We start from the raw sequence: 25949 nt of genomic DNA, 5'->3' as shown, positions 1-25949 counted from the left end.
AAGGGCTCCATCTACAGAGTGGGTCTGACTTTGGAAAGAGGAAGATGGCGCCGGATCAGCTCTGCATGACGGACAGACACCGTGATGCCAGGACTCCTGGCATGATGGCAGAGACAGCTGGTGTAAAACCTTGTCCCTAATCCTTAAGCCACGCCCTCTGGTGCCATCAGACTATTTTCCTTGTGTCATTCAGTCATCCTCCCAGGACCAAGCTCTTGCATCCATCCAGCTTTATGGCCAAAAGGCAAAGGAGACTGGATGGTCCTACAGTCCTCTCTGCAGTGGCCTGGGGACCTGCCTCACTAGGCCTCATCCCCTCATGTCCCACTCTGGGGACAGAGTCTGTACCCGAGAACACAGGCCATCGGTCTGGACTTCGCCTAACCTTTCTGTCTTTCTGTCTCCACCATGTCCCCACTCCCTGCCAGCTCTCCACCGTGTCCCCACTCCCTGCCAGCTCTCCACTGTGTCCCCACTCCCTGCCAGCTCCATGGAGTCTAGTGCCTGCCCACGGATTCCCCTGCCGGCTCTATGTCTCCATCTCTGTTCTCCAGAGCCCACAGGGAGCAGGCCAGGAAGCAGGAATAAAGCCTCCACAGATGCTTAGCAGAAAGAACCCCCAGGGGCCCAGGCAGGAATGGACCCCTGAGGCACCCAGCCTGACAAGGCATGGCCCAGACTTTGGGACCACCTAGCCTCTGAGGTGGGGGTTTTCTACAAGCGGGATGGATTCTCTTTGCAAGTCTTCCTAGACAGAATCCTCCCAGGCTGGAAATATTCTACACTTTGATATAATCGTGGTTACATAACTATATTATCTTTGTCAAAACCCACAGAGCTGAATACCTGGAGAGCTTTCACCTTATATGACTTACATCTCAATAAACTGGAGTTTCAAGGAAGCACCCCAGCAGGGAACCCCACCTGCTTACCCAGCACCAAGCCCACCTGCTAGGCGGCTCCCAGTGCGTGTCAAATAGTGAGATCTAATGCTGAAGTCACACAACTGTGCTCAGGGCAAGTTCTCCATGTAGGTGACTTCCTCAGCTCTCAGGACCAGCATGGGAAGTGTCAGAACTAATTTTCAGGTGAAAAGATTCAGAAAGGTTGAACAACTCGCTCAGGCCAAGGGCAGGTGACCAGCAAGTGTGGGAGGCAGAACTCACCCGGACCTCTTAAGGTCGTGCCTGCCTCACCTCACCCACCAACAGCTACGGTAGCTGCTGAATGGTGAGTGTGTTTGGTGTTTCTCACACTTAAGTGAAGCCCAGAGAGACCAGTTAATGTGCCTAAGCCAGTGAGAAGTGACACCAAGAGTAAAAACAAATGCTGCCTGATTCCAAAGCCCCTACTACTCACTGTTCACAAAAACCTGTGGTCCCTCCCACCCATCCTGAAGGATGGTGTGACTCGGGGTGACCCCACTTTCTAGCCCTGCCCACCCAGTTGCCCTAGCCAAGACTACCTTCCTCAAAGCACCTTGCTCAGCTTGAGACAGGAAGCCCCTAGGCCGTTGATAAGGGCCTTTCCAGGGCATCCAAGCAGTGCTGGGGGCACACCTGCCTCTCCTATAACCCTGAGTTCTCCCAGCATTTTTCTGAGGGAGAAGTGGGAGTTTAAAAAACAGTGCGCTCCTGGGTGTGGCCCAGATCCTTGGCCCAGCTTTGTTCCCAGGGTCTGCTCCAGTGTCCTGCTGTGTGGGCCTTTGTCAACTCATCCAAGGATACACCCTCAACACGCCTCCCACAGACAGCAGTCGGGCCCCCCATGGAGGGTGCTCAAGTCGTCCTTCACTTTAAACCAACCGGGGCTGGAGCAATGCAGCCGATGATGTGTTTGGCATCATTTGATGAGCATCCCGTCCCTTCTGCTGTGTTCCAACTGCCAGACAGGGAGACCACAGCTGGACCTGATGCCTGTAGTCTCCTTGAATGAGTCTGCTGACTAGTTCCATATACACAGACCAGGGCCAGCATGCCTCAGGAATATGTGCCCTAGGCCTGCCCCTTGTTCTCACTGCACAGACCAGGGCGGCATGCCTCAGGAATATGTGCCCTAGGTCTGCCCCTTGTTCTCACCGCACAGACCAGGGCGGCATGCCTCAGGAATATGTGCCCTAGGTCTGCCCCTTGTTCTCACCGCACAGACCAGGGCGGCATGCCTCAGGAATATGTGCCCTAGGTCTGCCCCTTGTTCTCACCGCACAGACCAGGGCGGCATGCCTCAGGAATATGTGCCCTACGCCTGCCCCTTGTTCTCACTGGAAGGACCAAAGCCCATTCACCTTTCGCCGCATGAAAACCATTGGAGGAGAAAAAACAGTTTTCTCCAGGAAAGAATGAAAGAAAGTATCTCCAACAGACTGCACAATCATACTGTGTGTGCCCTGTCATCACTTGGCCCTGCATGAGATGACTCAGCTCTCAGAGCTGGAACTGTACAGGAGATACCACTGCACAGTTTGGTGGCATCTAGCACCAAAAGATGCACCCACTGACTCACTGACACACTCTCTCTCTCTCTCTCTCTCTCTCTCTCTCTCTCTCTCTCTCTCTCTCTTTCTCTCTCTCTCTCTCCCTCTCTCTCTCTCCCTCTCTGCTCCCAGAAGGTGACTTTATCTGCCAGCCAGGTTGTATCTGAATGTAGGCATCGCCTCTGGAAATCTGGACTGAGGAAGACAGGAAGAACAACAGATGACAATCCTTTGAGTAACCAAATATTGTCACATCAACATGGATTCCTTTGTAGCCACGCTGGCCCTGCAGGTGTGGACCACACACAGTGGGCCCCACAGAGAGGAAGGCCAGGTGTCAGGCAGGACAGACCTGCCTTCACACGGACACGGCAGCTGGTTACCATACCAGGGTCTTTACCTTAAAGTCACTTTTTTGTTTGTTTGCTTGCTTGCTTGCTTGCTTGTCTACAACTTATTGCACCAGTGAACGGCCTTTCACCAAAGACATCTTGGCAACCAGGCGAAAAAGACAGGTGGCCACCGAGGCCCAGGAGAGACGCAACATCCACGGCTCCGACATCAACGTCTCACTCGTAGCGATCTGATTCCACACTCTACTCCTCCAAATCAAGTTTTTTCCTTGAACAGTTTGAACTGTAACTGCTGCAGGGAGAGGCAGGCCATTCATGTACTAGTGGCAATCAAGCTCGGGTCCCTGTACTATCCACAGAGGCTGGGTGGCTTATGTCGCAGAGGGTTCTGAGGCGCCCTGTGCTTCCAGCTGAAAGTCTGGAGTGAATTCCTATCCCAGCATGGCAAACATTCCTAAGAGGTCTGTTTCCACCCTGAGGTCACAGCCCGCCTATCTGGAGAACGGGAGGACAGGCCCAGTCCAGATCTAGTCTCTGGCATTTATCAAGCGCTGTCTCCTGACAGCAACCTCCACCTTCACTTGGAGACAGGATTCCTCACCTTTGCCACAACTCCCAGCCAGCCAGCCAGCAGGCCGCGAGGGAGGGAAAAGAAAGGAAGTGGCCGGTAGAGTGCAGCCCTCAGGGCAATGAAACACAGAGAGGGCAGTAGGAGGCTACAGGGTCAGACTGGAGCTCAGGTGCTCACACCTGGCATCCTAGACAGAACCAGGTGTCTGGGCACAAAAACCACTGCTCTTCATTACAGAGAGGCCAGAGAGACCCCAGGGGACAGGACTGCAAAAACTAGAAGGCCATAAAGATTGACTTTCATTGCCAGTTCCTAGGCAGCAGAGGGACCTGGCAAAACCCACCTCCCTGACAGCTCCTAGGGGTCAGCACGGGCAGGGGCTGATGAAACGGGGTGTGGGGGGGAGGCGGGGTATCCACAGACCGTATAACCTGCTACATGAGGGAAGCTAAGTGGCCACCATCTTAAAGGGCAGGAGGTGACTGACACTAACCTCCTGGAACTTGTGCTTTCAGCTGTGAAACTCAGAACCCTGCAGTCTGAAGTACCCAAGCGTCCTGTCTGGAAACTCCCAGGAAGCCAGCTCCACAGTGTGCACACACAGAAACAAAGTGAGGATGAGGGCAGACAGGGAGGCTCCACCCGTGTTGGAGAAGATACGTTTAAAATAGACCTTGATCCCCATGTGAGTACAAACACTTCCAATATGATATTATATGTATTTTTTCCTAGAAGTCTTCTCATTCTGCAAAAACTCGCTCTTAAAAAAAAAACCCACAGGATTCACAAGGGAAGCAGAGCTGGCACACTCTGCTCAACACCTTCGGAACCTTGTTACCAGAACCTTCCCCCAAACAGCCATTCCTATAATGCTGTGAAGAACCAGTGTGGCTAAATTAGCTTTCCCAGCCGCCCTTTCAAGATGGAGGAGCTCAGGCCTTGGCTGCTAACACGGGGAGGGGGAGGGGTGGGGGGTGGGATGGCGGGGGGGGGGGATGGGGGGGCACTTTCATTCTTGTTCTTGTTGAACACCTACCCAGCGGTTGGCTGCTGCTGCTAGATGCTGGGTGAGGGGAAGTCACCATCTTAAGCTATACGCCAACCGGCGAGCCTTCCGGCCCCCAAGGGGTGGCTTCAAACCTGCGGCCACATCTACCACCAGCAGCAAACTGGTAGCAAAACAAACAAGGAGACATGAACGTGGACCTGTCGGGAAGAGACGGCCTAAGAGAGGCAGGAGGGAGGAGAGAGGGAGCAGGAGTGAGAGGAATCACACAGGAAGTTGCCAGAGAACAAGTTCAATCGACACAAAACAAGGCTTTAAGCCTGCCCGCCATTTTCTCCCCTTAGCTCCGTCAGCGTCCTCCTGGCTTCTGCTTGATGCCATGCAGACCGCTGAAACAGCCAGGACTTGCGCCCGAGTCAGGTGTGGCCATAGACTTTTCAGCTCTCTTTTATTAATCCCTCATCTGATTCTCTTCGCTCATAAGGAAGTTTATCCTGACCTATCAAAACACAAGCCTGAGGGCGAACTGCAGTCGAGCCAGCATGACTTTCCTGGGCACCAGCAGCACCCTCTGCACAGCAAGGAGGGACACCGACCGGCTTCAGCAGACACTTCCGAGTCCGCAGTGCGCTCCGCAAAGTCTGGCCCACAGGTTGTTGTGACAAGTGTTTTAAAGGTTGGACTTTCAACATTTTAATCCAGCTGAGTCAGTTACAGGAAAAAGTTACACACTCTCTGCTGCATTTCCCTTTTGAGGTAATTTGTGCCCTCCACTGCAACCCCTGGTATCTGGCCCCGCCTTGTAACTTTGCACAGGACCTCACACGGGACCTCACACGGGACTTCACACAGGACCTCACACGGGACCTCACACGGGACTTCACACAGTCACACAGGACCTCACACGGGACCTCACACGGGACTTCACACAGGACCTCACACGGGAGCTCACACGGGACTTCACACAGTCACACAGAACCTCACACGGGACCTCACACGGGACTTCACACAGGACCTCACACGGGACCTCACACGGGACTTCACACAGTCACACAGGACCTCACACGGGACCTCACACAGGACTTCACACAGGACCTCACACGGGACCTCACACAGGACCTCACACGGGACCTCACACGGGACTTCACACAGTCACACAGGACCTCACACGGGACCTCACACAGGACTTCACACAGGACCTCACACAGGACCTCACACGGGACTTCACACAGTCACACGGGACCTCACACGGGACCTCACACGGGACTTCAGAAATACAGCAAGTGATTCTCTGCTTCTAAGAAAGGCCTGGGGAGGCTTGTAGCCGCCTCTTGTCTTCTTACCTCCCCCAGACCATCGATTGCGTCAGAAGCCTGAGCTGGAACAGGGAAGCCTGGCTCAGAGCCAGCATGGCCTCTCCACTCTCTCACTGTCAAGTGCAGTGCAGCCATGAGTGAGCACAGGCTAGACCACCCAAGACACCTGCCCACACCATGGCCAGCAAAACAGAAACAGTTGCTTTGACTCAGTAAAGAGTGCCTGAGCCAATATAATGAGACAGCTTTGTACATGTTTCACTAATTTTTTTGATACTTTGATAGCTTTCCCCATCAGGGAATCAATAAATCTCTATTTAGATCTTGCTTTAGCATGGGCCGCTGAAAGGAGGCTGACCCACCCAGGAGATGGCAGTGTCTGCAAGGAACCTACCAAGACTGAATCAAGACACCAAGAAGAAACTTTCTCCAACATCCAAACAGCTCTCAAGGGAGACAGAAGGCCTTCTAGCTAACAGTCTCCAGGCCATGGAGGCCTCTTCCTCTCTGGCTAAGGCCTCCTAGTCACCGTATGCCATGCCCTAATTCTCAGAACCTACGGGTACACGCCTTTCTATGACTAAGGAACTCTTCTAGTGACTAAATTAAGGATCTTAAGATAAGGAAATGATCCCTGATGGTCCAGGTGGACCTCACAAGAGAGCCTCCCCTAATGGGTGGGGGAGGAAACATCGTGGAGATGTTACAATGGAGGCACAGCCGGGAGCCATGGGCTCTGAGGATGAAAGAAGCAGTCCTGAGTCAAGGAGCGCAGGAGGCTCCCGGAAGAGTGACAATGTAGGACACAGGCGGACACTGCAGAAGGGACACAGCTGGGCCCATAACCCGCACGCAGGGGGACCCATCCTGGGTCTCATGCCTGACTTCCAGGAATCTGAGATAATACATTTGGGCTGCTGGGCTATGATACTGATCAGCTGGTAGAGTTTTGCCTCACAGGCATGAGGGCCTGGGGTTCGGTGTCTATTGTCACGTCAACCAGGTGTGCTGGTAACCTCAGCTTTTTTTTTTTTTAAGATTAATTTTTTAAAAAGATATAGTGCTCTGCTTGCATGTACTCCTGCAAGCCAGAAGAGGGCACCATATCACATTACAGATGGTTATGAGCACCATGTGGTTGTTGGGAATTGAACTCAGAACCTTTGGAAGAGCAGGCGGCGCTCTTAACCACTGAGCCATCTCTCCAGCCCCCAACCTCAGCTTTTATAAGGTGAAGGCGACAGGATCAAGAGTTAAGACCAACCTGAACTATTCAGTGTGTTTGAGGCCTGCCTGAAACTGCAGAAGACCCTGTCACAAAAATAACAATAAAGAGTAATAAATAATAAAAAGTTTTGGCTGTTTTAGATCATTCTATCTGCAGTCCTTTTTATGATGCCTTGGTTTCCCCCTGCCTACATGAATGTATCTTTGGAGGCCCATTCATAATAACACTAGCAGTCAGTCAATAACGCAGTTTCCAATGCTAAATCTGCGCCTGTATCATGATCAGACTTCCGTGTGCTCTCCTTGAATAAACTCAGCGTCTGCAAAAAGCCTGCAAGAAGGTGCTATTACAATCCACATTTCAAAAGATTTATTTTATTATTGATTTATGTGTATGTGTGTGCCTGTGTGAGTTTGTGCACATGCCTACAGAGGCCAGGAGAGGGTGTCAAATTCCCTGGAGCTGGAATCACAGGCAGTTGTGAGCCACCCCCCATGTGGGTCCTTAGGGAGAGTAGCACACACTCTTAACAACTATAACCTGCATTTAGATGAAAAGGGTAAGCCTTTGAGAAGGCTAGCACCTTTCAGGATGACAGGACACTACACGATACACCAAGAGACTGAAAGCCAAGTGCCCTGCTCCTAGATCCCAAGTCCTCACCAAGTACCCTGGTGACCAAATACAGTCACTGTTACTGTTTGAGCGGACCGCCTCTGTATAGCAGGTTTGTGCCAAGCCCTCTGGAAATATCCTCTCACATGACCCAGAGGCAGCAACCAGAGGTCAAGCCCATCTGACCACGCAGGGTGGGTTTTTAGCCAACCCTCCTGCCTGCCTCATCACACCCAGAGAGGACAAAGTTGAGGATACAAACAGATGCTTTTTCTCCTTAACTGGTGTACTTATGAAGTGATCAGAGTTCACGTTTAGAGCCATCCCAGACACGTGGGCACACTAAAGCTAAGCGCCGCAAGGACCGGCCAGGCACCAGCCTGCGGCTGTCTCCCCAGATGGGTGTCTTGGAGCAGCTGCAGTGCCAAGGGACATCCTCAGCAAATGGGTCCCAGGCAGGGCTGGTTTAGCAGAGGCCAGCCTAGGAAGCCCCAGGTCCAGTGCTCAGCACAGTGGGCGGAGCCGCCTAGGGTGGAGGATCTGAGGTCAGAGGCTGGGCAGTCTGGAGAGAGTCCAGGGATGCGAAGACCTTGAACCTCACTGGCTGCTTGTCCAGAACAGCAAGCAAGGAGCTGGGAGCCATAATGAAAGGCCGAGTGAGGGGACATGTCTCAGTCCTCCTAGGTTCTGGGCCACTGGACAAGACTCCGAACGGTCCTTGTCTCCCGTGTCCAGCTGTGGCAGTCTCAGGCCAGCTTTCTCCCCTCTGAGACTCCTAGACAAATGACATCTGCTGAGAGCAGCCCCAGACACTTCCACAGGATTCTGGACTGTAAACAACAATAGCAGATGACCACAAATGTGGGCTGTACTTAGCACTTACTTGGAAGAGTTACGGGAAGGAGTAAAATCCAGTCTGAGGAGCGTAGTGTGAATATTCCCATTTTATAAATGAGGAAAGTAAGGTGGGAATGAGGGGTTGGGGAACTCAAAGCTAGTCAGTGGGGAGCCCAGGCTTGGCCTCTCTGCTCTCTAGGGGAGCCCAGGCTTGGCCTCTCTGCTCACTAGGGAAGCCCAGGCTTGGCCTCTCTGCTCTCTAGGGGAGCCCAGGCTTGGCCTCTCTGCTCACTGCCCTTTGTAATCCCATTGGAACACTTTTGTTCTCCACTCTGCCTCCGCAGAGCTGGCCACCTGCAGACAGAATCACCATTTGGGGCCTCAGCCCCTCAGTGAGCAGAGGACTAGAGTTACACAGCAGCACCTCACACCTCTTTGGCCAGATTCTAAGACTCAGCGGGTGAGCGCTGCAAATACATGCTCCCAGGCCTCACTTCCTGGAAGGGCCATTGGCTGGAATAGAAATTATACCACCAATGTCATCGGTAATATCCGTCCATCAGCTCTCTGCTCCTCCCAGTGCCAGCCTCGACCCTTGACATGATGGTGAAAGTCAGAGTAAGAAATGGATTCGGCCATATTGGGTGCCTGGTTACCAGGGCCAGCTTCTTACCTGGCAAATCAATGGCCATCAGTGACCCCTTCATTGACCTCCACTACATGGTCTACCTGTTCCAGTATGAGTCTACCCTTGGCAGGTTCAACATCACAGTCAAGGCTGAGAACAGGAAGCTTGTCATCAACGGGAAGCCCATCACCATCTTCCGGGAGCAAGATCCCACTGACATCAGAGGGGCTGATGCTGGTGCCGAGTACGTTGTGGAGTCTACTGGTGTCTTCACCATCACAGAGAAGGCCAGGCCCACTTGAAGGGTGGGGCTGAAAGTGTCATCATCTCTGCCCCTTCTGCCGATGCCCCCATGTTTGTGATGGGTGTGAACCACGAGAAGTGTGACAACTCACTCAGAACTGTCAGCAATGCTTCCTGCACGATCAATTGCTGAGCCCCTTGGCCAAAGTCATCCATGACTACTTTGTCATCATGGAAGGGCTCATGACCACAGTCCATGCCATCACTGACACCCAGAAGACTGTGGATGGACCCTCTGGTAAACTGTGGTGTGATGGCCATGGGGCTACCCAGAACATCATCCCTGCATCCACTGGTGCTGCCAAGGCTGTGGGCAAGCACATCCCAGAGCTGACAGGGAAGCTCACTGGCATGGCCTTCTGTGTTCCCACCCCCAACATGTCCGTCATGGCTCTGACATGCCGACTAGAGAAACCTGCTGAGTATGATGACATCAAGCAGGTGGCGCAGCAGGCATGTGAGGGCCCACTGAAGGGCATCCTGGGCTACACTGAGGACCAGGTTGTCTCCTGCGGCTTCAACAGCGACTCCCACTCTTCCACCTTTGATGCTGGGGCTGGCATTGCCCTCAGTGACAACTTTGTGAGGCTCATTTCCTGGTATGACAATGAATATGGCTACAGCAACAGGGTGGTGGACCAACCTCATGGCCTACATGGCCTCCAAGGGGTAAGAAGCCCTGGACCACCCACTCCAGCAAGGACAGGAGAGCAAGAGAGAGGCCATCGGCTGCTGAGGAGTGCCTGTTCCAGCTCAGGCCCTGACACAGCATCTCCACACAGTTTCCATTCTAGACCCCAGAAGAAGGAGAAGGCCCAGGGAGCCTGACTCTCCTGAATACCATCAAGAAAGTTCACTGCACCTTAAAAAATATATATATCCGTCCATCAAAGAGAACGTCTCCACCTGCTGCTATATCCTACCTCACTCTAGAACTTTCCCTTTGGACAGCCTAGACACAAAGCCTTCTGTGGCCAGTGTCATCTACAAGAAATACAATAAACTAATTTTAGACATCTTTGCTTCATACTGTGAGCATTTCTTGTTTATGGTAAGGAGCACAGATTTTTCACCTGTAAAACGGATACAGTCTTCTCAAAATAAAGGCATTATTTTAAACAGAAGGTTGACTTTTAAGAGACGCTATAAATCATATTGTAGGGTGGAGGTGTCCACACAGCCCCTGGAGTCAGAAGAGGCTGAGGTTCGCAGGGGACATGATATGCCTGGCTTCTGTCTTCATGTCACCCCTAGAGGTCCCGCTACCCTAGAACCTGGACCTAGCTCCCTGAGCCCCAGGGCCGCCCACTCTACTCACCCACTTTGTGGGTTATTGGTGGGGACTGAGTAGTATAAAAGCCAAACTGGACAGTGTCTGTAGCCCCAGCTATTCAGGAGGTGTAGACCCTGGAACCCAAGGCTGGTGTGAACTGCACAGTGAAGGAGATGAGGACCCAGGGCAAGCACTGGCTCGAAGCTGCCACTTAGGAGAGACATCTGATTCAGAGGCACAGGGCCTGCCCCCACCCTAGATGATCCGGTCTCTTGAATACAAAATGTCCTCCACAGGAGGGGAGAGAGAGAAGACTGGATCCTGAGGACGCAGATAAGCAATGGATGCCCCCTTTACGGAGTCCTACTTTGAAGAGACTACTGCAAAGGAAGACGAAGGCCTGCCTTGAGGTGAGCTCCTTTGCTCTGTGGGCTCGGATACCACAAGCCAAGAGCAAAGATGACAGAATGAAATCCCAGAAGCAGGAGCCAAAGGGACAACACTTCCTCCCCCCTCCCCACCTCCCTGCCCCCTCTTTAAGCCATTTCTCCAGGAACTGTCACAGCAATGGAAAACAGACTAAGACAGGTCTCAAGCCGGACACCAGTTGTGTGGGTCTTCCTGGTCGGTGGCAAAGATGGCTGCCAACTAGGAGAGGTTTGGATGGAACAGGTGTGGGAGGACACAGCCTAGGCATCGTCTCTGGGTAACTCCAACAGGAAAACCAGCCAGAAGGGCATCCAGTGAGCACAGAGAGCGACTCCTGCTCTTAGCCCCCCAGGGTCACCTTGTATCAGCCATCACTCCATCACTACCAACACACACACACACACACACACACACACACACACACACACACACACACACTATGGAACATCCATGCCACTCCCAAGGCGCTGCCTTCACAAAGGGCAGAACCTCATGTATAAAGGAGACTACAACAGGTCTCCACATAGCTCCAAGCAAAGCAAAAACAAAACAAATGAACGAATGAACAAACAAAAAAAAGTACAGCTTGACCCACCACCACAGCACAGGAGGAAACCAAAATCCTGGTTGACAGAGGCAGGAAGGCAGTGAGGAATTCCCTCAGTGAGTGATAAAGCCGTTTCCGGCCCATCCCTGACTTCTGGCTGTTTCCAACAGACCCAGGCAAGCACCAGGCATTCCTATCACAAACCCAGGAAGCAAAGCCTAGCTGGTGTCTGCATTCCAAGGCACTTTACTTCTCCCAAACTACCAGGAGCTGAGCGTGGCTGAACATCTGGGGAAAGCAGGCACCACACACAAGCCTAGGAAAGCAGGGAGGGTCTCGGGATGTCCTCTGTGTGCCCAGGGAGGGCAGGTACCGCCCCTGCCAAATGGTGCTTGTTTGTTAAAAGCCCCAGATTTTTCCTTGCCATCTCATTATGCACAGCGGCCATAAAGAAGCTTTTTCTTACCAAAGAGGCCTATTTATATGATGAGAGAGGACTTCGCCCCCGCAAGATTGAGTCGTCACTCAAAGCCTTGTTGGAATCAAAGCCTCGACTCTTCAGAGATGCCCAGGGCCCCGCCTGCCTCTCCCCCTCCAGCTTGGCCCACTTCTGAGCATCTGTGTTTGCAGAAGTGCCACCCTGGAGTGGGCAGGACGCGCTGCCGTCCCTACTGCTGAGGCCCTCACGTCCTGCTGACGAGAATCACTCGCCCCTCAGTATTTACTCCGTGTCCTTACTGAGAACGAGAGAGAGAGAGATGAGAGACAAGGCCCCTGACCATGAGAAGGCCACAGGCTGTTGGACTTCATGTCTGATCCAAAAGTGACTCTCACATCCACGGTCTGGGCAAGTCACCAACTTCTGAAAGCCCTCGATTGCTTCACTGGCAAAAAATGAGGTAATAAAGGCAACCTCAGAGTTGTTGGGGGACAGACAAGACACAAGCATCTAAAGCTGCCCCAGTCTCTGCAGTCCAGACGCACCAGCTGAAGTCAGCAACTGCCTCATTAAGCGCCAACGGATTGCACAGGTGTAGCTCACCAAGACGCACGGATTGGAAGTGTCCTGGGAAGGGGGTTTTGAAGGATGAGTAAGAGTTTTATGGAGAAAGCTTCATGTGTCAAGAGCCAAGGGGTCTAACAGGGCTTTAGTGAACACAGAACACTGAGCGGTGAGGGACAGAAGCCACCATGCAGAGAACAGAGCTCCAGACACAGTGTTGACACATAAATGGACCCCAATACCAAGAGCACCCCTTTCATCTTACTTCCATAAAAGAGGGAGGGGAAGGCCTGTACTAATTCTGTGTCCAGTCACACAGACACACCCCGCAATGCCTACGACATACTAGGCGTGACCTAGGAAGGGCTGGGCGTCTCATTCCTCTGAGTCCTGAGTCCAGTAGCCTGGGCTCTCAGCCTCACCCAAACCCTGTCCCACAGTGCACCATGATGCCTGTGGCAGAAGGGTGACATGTTGGTCACAAGCCCCCTCACCGAGTCATCCACTCAGCAAGTGTGACCGGGGATAAATGAGATAACAGTGTTCTTCTCACCAAGTCCTCATTTTTATTAAGGTTTAAGTGTTGGGAATGCGAAAATCCCATCTCCAAAGCCCAGGGCTGCAGTCCTCCGGCAGGCCAGGCTTGACTTGGGCACCAAAGGACCCGCCCCCACCTGCACCCTCAGGTGCCCCCACGCACACATCTCCTCCTAAGACTCCTGACACAACAACTAAGGTCACGGGGAGGAGCAGGACATAAGGTCATCTCAGTCTCTGCGGCTAAGGCTCCAGAGACCAAAGGTGACCCATCAGATCTTGTGAATTAACTAACTGATGTTCTATTGAGGACCTTTGCAAACACGGTAAGGCAGAGTCCTAAGGGCGACCACTCACCCACCAGCTCCGCTACGTTCTGCCCTTCTTGATTCATTCCAACTCCACCCAGCCCACACCTACGCCCTCCTCAACATGAGGCCAGCGAGTGGTCCATGAATTTCAATCTTCTGGCGCCTGGGGAACCCGCTCATCCGTTCATTTACATAAGGGCACCCTTGAAATAATCCCCTGAAGAGCAACTATCTTCTCATCCCTAGGAGTATGGCGACCACCAGTGACACCAGTGAGGGCTGAATAGGTGGAATTGGACGTCCTGAGTCATAATCAAAGCTTCCTGGATCTGTGACCTTGGACAGGTTGTTTTGTTAATGTTTAAATTTCTCCTTAATAAAAGGAACGCTGGTGCCGCATTTATTATGAGACTTGAGAAATATTCATCACCCAGCAAAGAACACGCAGTAGCAAGACCTTAGGATGAGACAGGGCTCTGCTCCTGTGGAAAACTATTAAGTCCTCTATTTTGCAGATAAAAGGATTGAGGCTCAGAAAGCATACTGAGTTGCCAGGTACACTTGACCTGTAGGTGCCTGGGCCCTAGTGTTCCTGTGCCCAGGGTGCTTTGAACTCCCCAGAATCTAAAAGTCCCCCCGACAGCAAACCAGTGTGGACCTGTCCCAGCTCTGTGTGTGTGTGTGTGTGTGTGTGTGTGTGTGTGTGTGTGTTGGGGAGTGGGTGCACATCCCTGCCTCCAACTCTGACTTGTCAGATCTCATACCCAGCCTTGCATCTGATATAACCACCCACTCCTTATTATCTCAGCATGAGAGGCAAGAAACTAGATCACTTACTCTCAGGCTTAAAGCAATTGTGACACTTGTCACCATCATCCCAAATGTTGGGTTTTCTTTCTTTCTTTTTTTTTTTAATCCAATGTAAAGGAAAAGGGTGGGGAGAGATCAGTCATTGCAGAGTGATGGTGGGACAAAGACAATGCCTGCCCAGCTTGTGTCCACAGGTTAGGGAAGGTGGGGACAGAGGCACAGTCAGGGCGCCTGCTAGGAGTCCCACAGCCTAGGCTTGGGCTGCGCTGCTCTCCCTTCCTGTGGGCTCCCAGCCCCCATCATGCACTCCTCAACCACTGCAGTGCCGGCTGCCGGGGAGGCGCCTCCCCGATCTGCAGGAACAATGGGCTGGGGACGGGGCAGGTGCAGCTAGGATTGTAGCAGAAGAGGCTGCTGTAGCCAACACACACCAGGACAGAGCATGCACTTGCCAGTGCCAGCTGCGCCGCTACTGGCCTCAGTTTCCCCGCTTTCAATCTCTGCAGAACACAAAGCTCTCCCTTTTTGTTTTTCCTGGCAGGATTTCGCCTTAAGCCCCAGCATTTTAGTGTCATCCTTACACACAGCTTGCTTGGAGCTCCTGGGATACTGGCTCTGCAGGCTGCTCCAGCCAAGGCCCTGTAGGTCAGGGACACACGCAGCGCCCCCCACCCCGACCCCCGCAATCAACTTTCCCCCACTTGAGAGTCACAGGAAGAAGACTGGAATCCTGAGCAGCCCATCCCCTGTGCAGGGAAGCCTGATTTACAACTCTGGCTCGGAAAGCATCTCAGCCTCTTCCCAGATCTCCAGGCTCCCCTCCCTTGCGATCTGACCGGCACTCACGCTCCAAAAGAGCAACTCTACCATACATGTAAGAAGTAAGGCTTCAGTACTCTGCATGGGACATCCGCCCTACCCCCGACACACACACACACACACACACACACACACACACACACACACACACACCTGACAAGGACCGCCTAGCCTCTGCAATTTCTCCCCGCCCCCCCCCCCGCCCCACGCCCTGCTCCAAATCCAGAGACTCCTAGAGAATGAGAGGGGAAAGCGAGCAATGGGGTACCCTTTACGAGCAGCTGCAGCCCCCACTCCCGGCTCCTAGGTCCGGCGGGGTGGGGTGCAAAGAGGAGATAGCTACGAATCCGATCTCCCCAAGGATCGCAACCCCTGCCTCACAGAGTCACAGATATGAGCCTTTGGGGACCCGAGGCCACCTGGCGGCCGGCCATCTACCAGGTCAGCAGTGGCATCCCCCAGCACAGTGCTCAGGCGATGGACAAGAGGGGCGGTTCTCTTGGGACCCGTATCCGGCCTTGACCAGGGAAACAACCAAGATTCCCCAGCTGAGGATTTAGTCCCGGTTGCAGTGTCCACACCCGGCCCAAACCTAGCACGTGATTGGTGGGCGGCCACCCACCCGTGTCCCGCCCAGGCGTTCTCTGATCCGGCCGGGGATGGCAAGATGGAACCAGGGATCCCACTTTTCTAACGCCCTCGACTGGGGTGCGGGCTGCAGTATGCAGCATACCTCATCCCTCCCAAGCCACGCTGCAGCCACAGCGCAGCCGCGGATTTCTCGCCCCGCGCTCACCTCGGGGCCCGGTGTCGCCACCGCCACCTTCCTTGTCCGCCATGGTCCTGCAGCCCCAGCCGGAGAAAGGAGCCTCGGGTGGGAGTCTTCAGCTTTCTTGAGCTGGGTATGCGCCTCTGGACAGCGGGAGCTCCGCTCTGACGCTGCCGCCGCAGCCCGGGCTCCTCCCCGCGCTCCTCTCTGGCCCGCCCCGCTGAGCCAAGGCCCTAGGGAGAGGCTGGAGTTGGCTCCTCCCCTCCGAGCTCGCCGGTCGCCGCCCAGCCGAGGCCACGCCCGCACTGTCACTAGCACCCGGGGACTCTGCAAGGGCGGTGGAGGGTCGGAGGCAAGCTGGGGTCTCTGCAGCTGATCCACCCCGGGCGGACACTGGAGCGCACAAGGCCTGGCTTCAAGTTCCCGCTCTAGGAAGGTACTGCGCGGTAGGGGCAGATGCCTTCAGCAAGCACTGCACACTCAGCACTCCCTGCAGGGGACGTCAGCCCCAGTCCGCATTAATGGCCTCTGCACCTTGGTCCCAGAGGAGCGGACCAAGGCACGCTCTGGAGACCCTGGCGCGGCAAGGAGCCAGGTCACAACTCCAGGACCTGTGCAGCATCCCACCCCACCCCACCGCCTGCATTCCTTTCCAGGTTGCCTGCAGGACTCCAAAGCAATCCCTGATCCCAGGAGGGACCCAAACAGAGACTATGCTGCCCTTCCATATACAGGATGCGTCCCTGGCTCCATCAGAAGCCTGAGAATACGACATTAATAATTCAAAACTACCACAGTTGAGTGATTCACCAGTCTTTGCCCTCTGGCTCTGGCTCTGGCTCTAGCTCGCGCTCCCCCCCCCCTCTCTCTCTCTCTCTCTCTCACACACACACACACACACACACACACACACACACACACACACACACACCTGCGCCTCTGGCACCTGTTAAGGCCTGGCTAGGCAGATCCTGGGTCCTCAGTACCCCAACTCTTTGTCAAGATCAGTGGTAAAGACCTAATTACCATAGTTTTTGGATCTTCCGCAGGGGAGGGGGAAGAGGGATCTGACAGTAAATGCTGAAGAGCCTCTATCCTTATCTCTGCATATAGGAAAACCTGGCGTGGCAGGTTTGAATTTATGATTTCAATATCACACACAGCAAGTGAGTGGCCAGCTGGGACGGCACCCCAGTGGAGAGCACCCCAGTGGAGAGCACCCCAGTGGAGAGCACCATCTACCCCTCACTTCCTGACAGAGGCAACATCTCCTCCCACCCACCCAGGTACCTAGGGGAGGCCTCCACAAGCAGCCTCCCTGTGGGTGGTGGGGTGACCTGAGAGGTCGGCTACAGAAGCCTGCAGAGGCGCCTCTACTCAGGAAGCGATGGATGGATCTCAGAGAGCTGGGGGTGTGACTCTGCTGAACCACCCACCCAGCGTTCACAAACTGCCTTCTCCCTGCAGGAGGCTTCCTAAGTGCACAGTCCCTGGTTGTAGGCGACTCCAACTGTGGCCCTCTGAGCCCCACTGCCCTTCTCAACTGTAAGAGCAACTACATGAGATTTTGCCTAGCTGGGAACCTAGGATACAACAGTTTAAAAAGCACGAGCTCCAAGAGGCCGGGCCAGCTGTGCACAGGGGTGGCAGTGCCTGGAAGCCAGTCCCAGCAGGTAGAAAACTCGATCTCAGAGGTAAGTTCCTAACAAAGACCTGAAGGCTGGCCGCTGGAAGCAGGAGGCGCCCAAAGCAGAGAGGAGGCAGTTGCTCAGGGCGATGGCCTGATGCCCCTGAGCTGAGGGCAGAGAGGAGAAGCACTGGCCCTGGGCCTCGCTCCACCCACAGCCACCTTCAGGTTCTGCTCACACCTCTCAATTAAGCAACAGCAGATAGACAGAGGCCATGAGTGCCCTAAGACGAGAAGGCAAGAATAGCCATCGACACCGTCTACTCCATCCCAGTGTCCCGGAGACGTGTGCCTGGGACTGGGTACCAGAATTGGCTGTTCAGCTTGCTCCTGGTGAGAATTGGTACTCAGGCCCTGCTGTGTCTCTTCGTTCCCTGAGAAAAGCCTGCGTGAGCCCTGAGTATTTGTTTTGTTATGTAGGCCAGGCTGGTCTTTGTGTGTGTGTGCATGCGTGCGTGTGTGTGTGTGTGTGTGTGTGTGTGTGTGTGTGTGTGTGCACGTGTGTGTGCATGTGTGTGTGTGTGTGTGTGTGTGTGTGTAGCCAGCCCACTGTGGGCAGCACCATTCCCTATGCTGGGGGTCTTGAACTGTGCAAGAGTGGAGACGTCAAGCCGAGCTCATGCAAGTGGGCAAACGTGTGTTCTAGCCACCTTGACTTTCCCACAATGATAAGTTATAAACTGAGTTTCTGGGCTAAAACAAACCCCTTCTTCCTGAAGCTGCAGCTGTTTTACCGCAGCAACAGAAATGAAACTCAAACCCCTCTCACAGTATCCAAGATCTTAGCACCTCTATTTACTGTCCTCTCCACTTTGCCTCAGCGAAGTATCTTCCTCTCTCTCTCTCTCTCTCTCTCTCTCTCTCTCTCTCTCTCTCTCTCTCTCTCTCTCTCTCTCTCTTCATCTGCAGGGATGCCCACTCTACACCCAGGACTGCCCCTTCATCCAAGACTCCAGAGCTCCTCAGCATCTCCCAAGGTAGCTACCAGCCCCTCAAACTTGACTAAAATTCAGCGCTCCTCTCCTGCCATCTCTCCTGGGGGCAGGATGACACTACCCACCAGGGTCCAAGCCATCCACCTGGGCATCCACCAACCTTCATCCTTCAGTGTCCTCCCAAGTTCTGCATCTCCAAGCCAAGTGTGGATCAGTGGCTTCTGACACTGCCATGCACGTGCCCTGCTCCCCTGTGCCTTGTGAGCCTGCAGCAGCCTCCTCCAGCCTCCTGTCCTGACCTACAGCCCAGTCTTAGTGCTCTCATCCTCCCGCCCTCCATAACAGTCTCCCCACCACTGGCCTCTTTCATCTCTTCCTGACTATTGCCTTTCTTCACTACAAAGGTAGAGATGACTTTCAAGCCTAGGCCATCCGCTTCCACATCACAGCACCGCCAGCCACCCAGAGAACAACTTTTCACAAGCATGGACTGCGCAGTTCCCTCTGATATCCAGGGTCTGGCTCCACAGTTTGCACTGTCCCTCCACATCAGGAACCTGACCCTGGCATGAGGACACAGGCCTTGGCAGTCTGTCAGAACCACGAAGGACCCACATCTGTCTCCTGCTGTGGAAAGGCCCTGGGCACCATGTGCCCTCACTGATGATCTTAGCCACAGTGACACAGGGGCACATGAGCAGGATAGGAGATGACAAGCATGCCCTAGTGCTGGGGGCGAGAGCAGTTTTTATTTTCAAGGGAGCATAAAACATAGTGTACTGTGCCCTGCCATTGCTCGCACCATGAAATTAGTAAGTGTCCTGATATGGCTGGAGAGACAGGTCAGTGGTTGAGAGCACCTGGGTTCTATTTCCAGAACCTACATGGTGACTCAAAACTCTCTGTAGCTCCGGTTCCAAGAGACCCAGTGCCTTCTTATGGCCTCTGCAGACATGTGGTACGCGCGCGTGCATTCATGCGCACACATTCTCTCTCTCTCTCTCTCTCTCTCAGGCAAGACACTCATACACACAAAATTATGTTTAAAAAGAGGGAGAATTAGTGCCCTGGAGTGGTGAGTAAAGGCACTTGTAGCTAGGAGTGATAACCAGAGTTTAACCCTCAGGAAGCACAGGTTCAAAAGAGAGGACCGAGCACTGCAAGTTGTCTGACCTCCACACATGCTCCATGATATGTGAATACCAACACGTACACATTCCCACACAGAATGAATAAACAAGTGTAATGAAAGAAGCACTCGGTGAGCATCACTCTGCCAATCAGGTGCCATTATGAGCTCACCTCCCTCTCCTGGTGGGCCTGGGCCTGACCACTCCACAGGAGAGGAGATGGGGACATGCAGATTCCGAGGTACCCGCCATAAGCAACAGAGTGAGGCCCATCTCCACATTGCTCATTATCAAGGGGGGCTCCAACCTTCCTCCCTGGACCCCTGTCACCAGCCAGAGTGGGATCCTTTGCTTCCAGGCTGATGTGGTTTGGATCTCAGATGTCCTGAACAGGCTTATATTTTGAAGGCTGGTTCTCTGGCTGCGGTGCTATTTGGGGGGAGGCTATAAATTCTGGGGGCCTAGCTGATACTATCTCTGCCCATTTCCCATCTTACACTTTGCTTCCCAGTTCTGTGTGAACAACCCCTGCCACCCAGTTTTTGCTGCCTGACCTGAGTAAGCATCTCTGCCTGCTGTGGGCTCTCCTCCTACCGCTGATGGGCTGAAACTGTGAGCCAAATCAAGCCTTTCCTCCCTGAGGCTGGCTGTGATGTGCATTTTCACCTCCACAATGCTAAAGCAACCAACAGACAGGATCTGCATGGTTTAGCTCCCAATGCCGCGATGGCTCCAATTCCTTCTTCTCACTCACCTTCACTTCTAAGTGTACGCTATCAAGACGCCCCCCCCCCCTTACTGGAGATACGTCTCCCAGGGGAATCACGGCACATGCTCCATGAAATCACCTCCTCTCAGATGTCTTTGTAAGAACTGGTACCTCACCCATTAGGAGGGCAGCCCCATCTGTGCGGGATCCCAGGCTGTGCCGCATGCTGCAGACTCTGACTAGATGCTTAAAGCCAGATCGACCAAGTCAGTGGTGCAGCAGGGACGCAGGGCTTTGGCCCAGGTGGGAGGACACACAGACACTGTGGCCAAGATGGGAGGATGCACAGACAGACACTGGCTAGTGCTGGGAGCTCATGCACCTCTCTGCATCTTTGGGTAGTCAACTGTGCCCTGCCCTGTGGGATGCTGCTTCTAGGCCCCTCACAGACTCCTCCTCTTCCTTCCCAAGTTCCTTATGGCCTCTTCTCCACCTTGAAGGTACTCAGGGCCCAGGCAGTGGCTGCAGTGGGGTCACTGGAAGAGCTCTTGCAACAAGTACGCATTTCCATGGGCCCTATGAGTTTATAAAAGCCATCCAGTGTGTGGCCAAGTGACCATGTCCCGGTCGGCCTCCAGCTGATCTGGTCACGCCAGCCTCATGCGTTGCTCTTGGGTCCACTGGGTGGGAGCCTGTTTTCCACTCACTGCACTTGGTATCAACATCTCTTACACATCTTGGATGTCCTCTACACCAGGGTACCACCTGGCTTTCCAGAACCCCAGGGCTCTGTCATAGGTAGCACTTACCAAAAGTCTGAGATCAAGATGGCTGTTGTCCCTTTTACACAGAAAGGTCACTGACCTCAGGAACCACAAAACAGGGGCTGGAACTTAACAACCTCAGGTGCCATGTTGGGGATGAGAGAGGGGGGTTACATCAGCATCCCCAGGCCCTTGTATAGTACCTGGCCCCAAAAAGTTAAATGTGAAGGCGACAGGCTGCTCTGCTCCAGGCCACCTCCCTGCTCTCTGGGCTCCTCCGCCCACCAGCCCACAGGCACCGCTCTGCCCACGGATCCCCTCTCTGACCTTCAGCCCTAGAAAGGACACCTCAGCTTCAGCATTAACTCAGACACACAGAAGCCAGAGCTAAGAAACAGGGCCAGCCAACTCCACCAGGCAGCCACGGACATTGCCGCCTGTATGGAGCCACCACTGTGACACCTTTGACTCATGTGCAACAGAACCAGGACCCCAGTGTGCAAAGAGAACATAAAACACACGGGGAAGCCCTGGGCGTTTGTCACACTCCCTGACCTGAGGCCCTCTGGACACCTAGCTTAGTGGCCAGTGGACACGTCCTTCCCGCTCTGCTCTCTTCCCGCCTGGTGTGAATCAGTGTCCCCATCAACATTCCAGACACAACTTGATGTCCACGGCACGTGATGCTGGGGGTTTTTTCCGGGGCAAAATTTCAAGGGTGATGTGTCCAGATATCAGAATCACCCGGGCCTGCAGTGTAAACTTTAGAAATGCCTGCTCAGGTTGGTGACGGGTTATCCAAATATTTTTGAGAAGTATTTCAAACAGCAGAAGGATGTATGGTCACTTTCTCAGCAACCTTCTCAGAACTGTCAGACCCTGGCCCTGCAGAAGCCCTGGCTCACAGCGACACAAGACACCCAGAAGCCGCATCTCATGGGGGAAAGCACCAAGTGCGGGATAAGGTTCAGAGATCTGAATTAAACCTTCAGTTTCGCTCGGGGAACCACTGGCACAAGAGCCGAAGGTGTCACACAAAGGTGTGGCGTCTTTCCTGACTTCTTAGCTCATGCCTGCTCAGTAAACGGTTGTGGAAGAAACGAACTGATGGCCCAGCATATGCATCGTGGGGTGACACCGACTCCCACAGTTGAGGACAGAGCCAGGGTCAGACTCACCCCTCCTCTCCCATTCTCCCGAGCTTGGTCTTCACTGTTCCCTTTACCTGGTGCCAAGCGGGAGGCAAGTGTGTGCCACAGCCCTGTTTACTGCAGAAGCAGATGGAGAGGGGGGACAGGTGGGCAGTCTGGTCTTGGTGAGACAGCCAGGTCTATCCTGCCCTGCCTCCAGTGCCAGGCCTGTGCAGCAAGGTGTCCAGTCTGGCACCAGGCACAGGGCAAAGGTCTCCAGGAATGTGCTGAATGACTGAGCAGATAATCCAGCTAAGAGACAGGACAACTGCCCACAAAACCCTCCCACCTCTCTCCTTCCTCAGCCCGTACCTCGGGCTGGAGCGGGAGCACCGCTCTCCACGGCTTCGTTAAGATGGGGACATGGACGCCCCATGAGACCGTGAGTGGCGCGCGGCCATTCTACTCAGATGCTTTATTTAAAAGTGGCTTGTGCATTTCGCATTTTATTCTCTGAGATACCTGTGGTTGTTTCTTAAACAAAGCTAACATCTCAGAATCTATTAACTGCTTTCAAAAATGTATTGTGGAAAACTGTAAGCGTTCACAATAGTTGGTGGGGTGCAGTAATGATCCCCCCAGGTGCTCGTCAGCTAAATTAGTTAAAAAGCCAACAGTGTAAGGAAAACCGGCTTACCCAGAACGGGCTCACAGCATCTGCCATGGACTCTCCTCACGCCAATACACATGGTTAACCATCCTAAGGTGTTGAAGGTCGCAGGTGAGGTCAATTCTCAGGTAAGACATCTTAGGTACCGAAGGGCAGGGCCTGGAGTTGCCGGGAGCTGACCAGCTAAGTCACTACACACACCTACATAGGGCCCCAGAGGCATCTATAGCCTCTCACTTTTGTGTATTTGTTTAGTGCATTCATGTGTGTGCATGCGTGTGTACACTCATCCTCACTTGAGTGCACACACGAATACAGGCACAGGTGGAAGCCAGAGGGCAAACTGGGTTGTTTTCCTCAATCTTTACTTCTCCTTTTTACCTATTTTCTTTTTTGAGCCTAGATTTCTCACTGAACCTGAGGTTCACCGTTTGGACTACAGCAGCCACTGGACCCAGACCTGTGTGTCTCTGGCCCCAGTGGCTGAGGTTATAGATACAGGCCGTAACTTGGGTCCTTGTGAGCTGCCTCCCCAATGCCTAGGCCCTCCATATTTAATGCCTTTGGTTTACATTACCTCACGTGGTTTCTAGGAGCACCCCACTGCTGCCATCATTCGCCATCCCCCATCCTAGACACTTTCAGGACAGACAGACAGACAGATGCTAGGCTGAGACACAAAGTCTACCCAGACACTGACCCAGCGTGTAAGCGTACCGACCCTGGGGAAAACAGAGGTGGACAGATACGACCACGTGTCTTGGCTAACCTGGATAGCACCCCAGAATGAAAAGCTTATGTGAGCAAATGGTTCTAGGCCTTCCTGACCTCAGCTCCCTCCATTCGGAAGGCCGGGGAGCCAGAGGCAGAGAGGGCGAAGGTGTGGGTTGGAAAGCGAGATGACGTGTGCATGCGAACCCAGTTCCATCCTTCCCAAGCTGTGCATCCTTAAGTGAGTCACCGACCCTCTCTGATTCATTCCTAAAAGAAGGTTGAGAAAGTGCCCAGATACTAACTCCTTTGGAGCGGTCAACCCAGTTTCTGCAACACAGGAAGTTCTCCGTCAACATTGGCCACTACGATTGGCTACTTTTGATCACTAGCTCTCAGTGGCAAGCCGCACTTTGCCTGAGCAAAGCAAGAGTGCACACACTTAGAGCCCATGAAGGTGTTTGGTGGACGGCGGGTGTTTTGTTTTTTTGTTTTGTTTTGTTTTGTTTTGTTTTCAGTCTTGGGACTCATCCCTGCCGGGAAGGCGCTCTACCACTGAGAAGCATCCTCAGCCCTGTGGTGGTAGTGGTGGTGGTGATGCTGGTAGTGGTGGAGGTAAAGGTAGTGACAGTGATAGTGGTGGTGGTGTTTTAGCCAAGCTCTACTTAGAACATCTGTAAATTTGGAAAACAAATTAAATTTTAAAACAACCAAAAACCTTCTTGGCTCAACTGCCACATGGAAGCCAAACAGTGTTCCAGCCAGTGGAGTCAGGACAAAGACACCCTCTTGTTCCCTAGCGTAGCACTGGCACTGTGGCAAACTGACATACACTCCATGGTCCAGCATGGGGACCGGCAAGGTCACACTCTGGGTGCTGTGGTGGTTTGAACAGGTATGACCCCCATAGAGTCATGTGTTTGACTATTGGGATCTGGGGCCTTATTGGAGGAGGTGCGGCCTTGATAGAGGAAGTGTGTCACCGTAGAGGCGGGGCTTTCAGGTCTTAACTGCTCAAGCCCTGCCCAGTGTGAAACACATCCCAGTCTCCTCCTGGCTGCCTTCAGATCAGCATGTAGAGCTCTCAGCTCCTTCTCCAGCACCTGCTCACATCATGCTGCCGTGCTTCCTGCCGTGATGATAATAGACTAAACCTGCGAACTATAAGCCAGCCCTGATTAAACGTTTTCCTTTATAAGCACTGCTGCAGCTCCATTACCGTACAAGGAAGATAAGAATCGTGCTAAATCTCTTGCCTCATCCTGCCTGTTGCAGACCTGGGGTAGCATCCCAGCTTTGGCACTCCATGGTCCATGATCCCCAGACTCTGCCTTCGCATCCTACCTGCAGAACAGAGCCATCGTGCCTACTTCCCAAGACCGTGGTGAAGTCCTTCACGGGGCCGCACACAGAGGATGCTAGAGTCAGCCATAGAGTAAGGGTTAAATGGCTGATGATGGGTGCCAGTGGTAGACAATCAGTACCTTCTAAGCTTAAGACCAATGTGGTTCACAGAATCCACTGACATCTTGTTTGTTTTGTGCTGGGTGCTGAGCGGAGCACACAGCTGCCTAATTTACCTCCCAAGAAATCAAGCCTCATGCACAAGACAGGAGGCAGCCTCTAGGGGGCAGCAGGGGCCCAGCCCACTCCTGCACCACACCCAGGGGTCATCTACTGCAATTTCACTCATGACTGTGCAGCCAGAAGTGCTCTCGACTCCACCAACGGCCTTCCCACGCTGGAGGGAAAGGGAGAGTAGCCTCCTCCCCGCCCAGCCTAGGCGCCACGGTCCTCATGCAGGGAGGGACAAGCGCACTGTCCATCAGTTGACTCCTAGCACAAAGGTGAGAAGGTTCTATTTTACCCCATAACTGGTCTTATTGTCTTTATTTTCTATTTTGCGTCATAACCAAGTGAAGTTCTAAAATTACAGCAAAAGCAGAGTTGGGGCGAGAGAACTCAGGAGTCGTCGGAGGGTGGTCCTGATGCTAGGTCTTTTGATGCTAATTGCTGGTCACAAGATCTAGCTGCTGCCCTGAGCCTGGCCTCCCAGACTGGCCTACATCTGGGGAAGGCGGAAGGAAGGGGCCGAAAAGGTTCCAGGGCTTTAAGCAGAGGGAATCATGGGAGTAAGAGGCAGGAGGAGGAGGAAAATCTCCACGTGATAGGATAGAGCCATGTGGGCCCAGAGGAGGAACTCTGAAGTCCCATGTGAAAGAAATGGCCCACATAAACAACCTTAGCAAGTGTTTTGGGTTTATGGATGGGAGGTAAATCAAATGGAAATTATTAGAAGCAGATGGCATGGGTTGGAGGCTGGGCTATATATGAAGACAGCCTAGGAAATAATATATGCCTTGCCCCAGGTGAAAATAGGCTATT

The 25949-nt window shown here is 53.3% G+C and overlaps 1 protein-coding gene and 1 pseudogene across 3 annotated transcripts in view; one reads left to right on the top strand and one right to left on the bottom strand.

Moving 5' to 3' along the window:
- The window catches only part of HSPA12A (heat shock protein family A (Hsp70) member 12A), a 160690-nt gene that overhangs the window by 58034 nt on the left and 76707 nt on the right, over positions 1 to 25949 (bottom strand). The window contains exon 1 of one of the 2 annotated variants that reach the window (XM_084772840.1): positions 15856 to 16296. The exons of the other annotated variant lie outside the window; for it this stretch is intronic. Within the exon in view, the coding sequence (XP_084628966.1) occupies positions 15856 to 15898 (43 nt within the window). The 5' untranslated portion in view covers positions 15899 to 16296. Of the gene's footprint in view, positions 1 to 15855; positions 16297 to 25949 lie in introns of those variants that run through there. 2 annotated transcript variants of the gene reach the window in all.
- On the top strand, positions 8973 to 10112 carry LOC311590065 (glyceraldehyde-3-phosphate dehydrogenase-like; annotated as a pseudogene). Its single transcript has one exon. The product of its transcript is annotated as a glyceraldehyde-3-phosphate dehydrogenase-like (transcript).

The sequence above is a fragment of the Acomys minous genome (genome assembly GCF_964271855.1).
Source record: "Acomys minous genome assembly, chromosome: 2".
In the NCBI taxonomy this organism is placed as follows: Eukaryota; Metazoa; Chordata; class Mammalia; order Rodentia; family Muridae; genus Acomys; species Acomys minous.
Note: the sequence above shows the minus strand (reverse complement) of the source record. Positions and strands in the feature narration are given on the sequence as shown.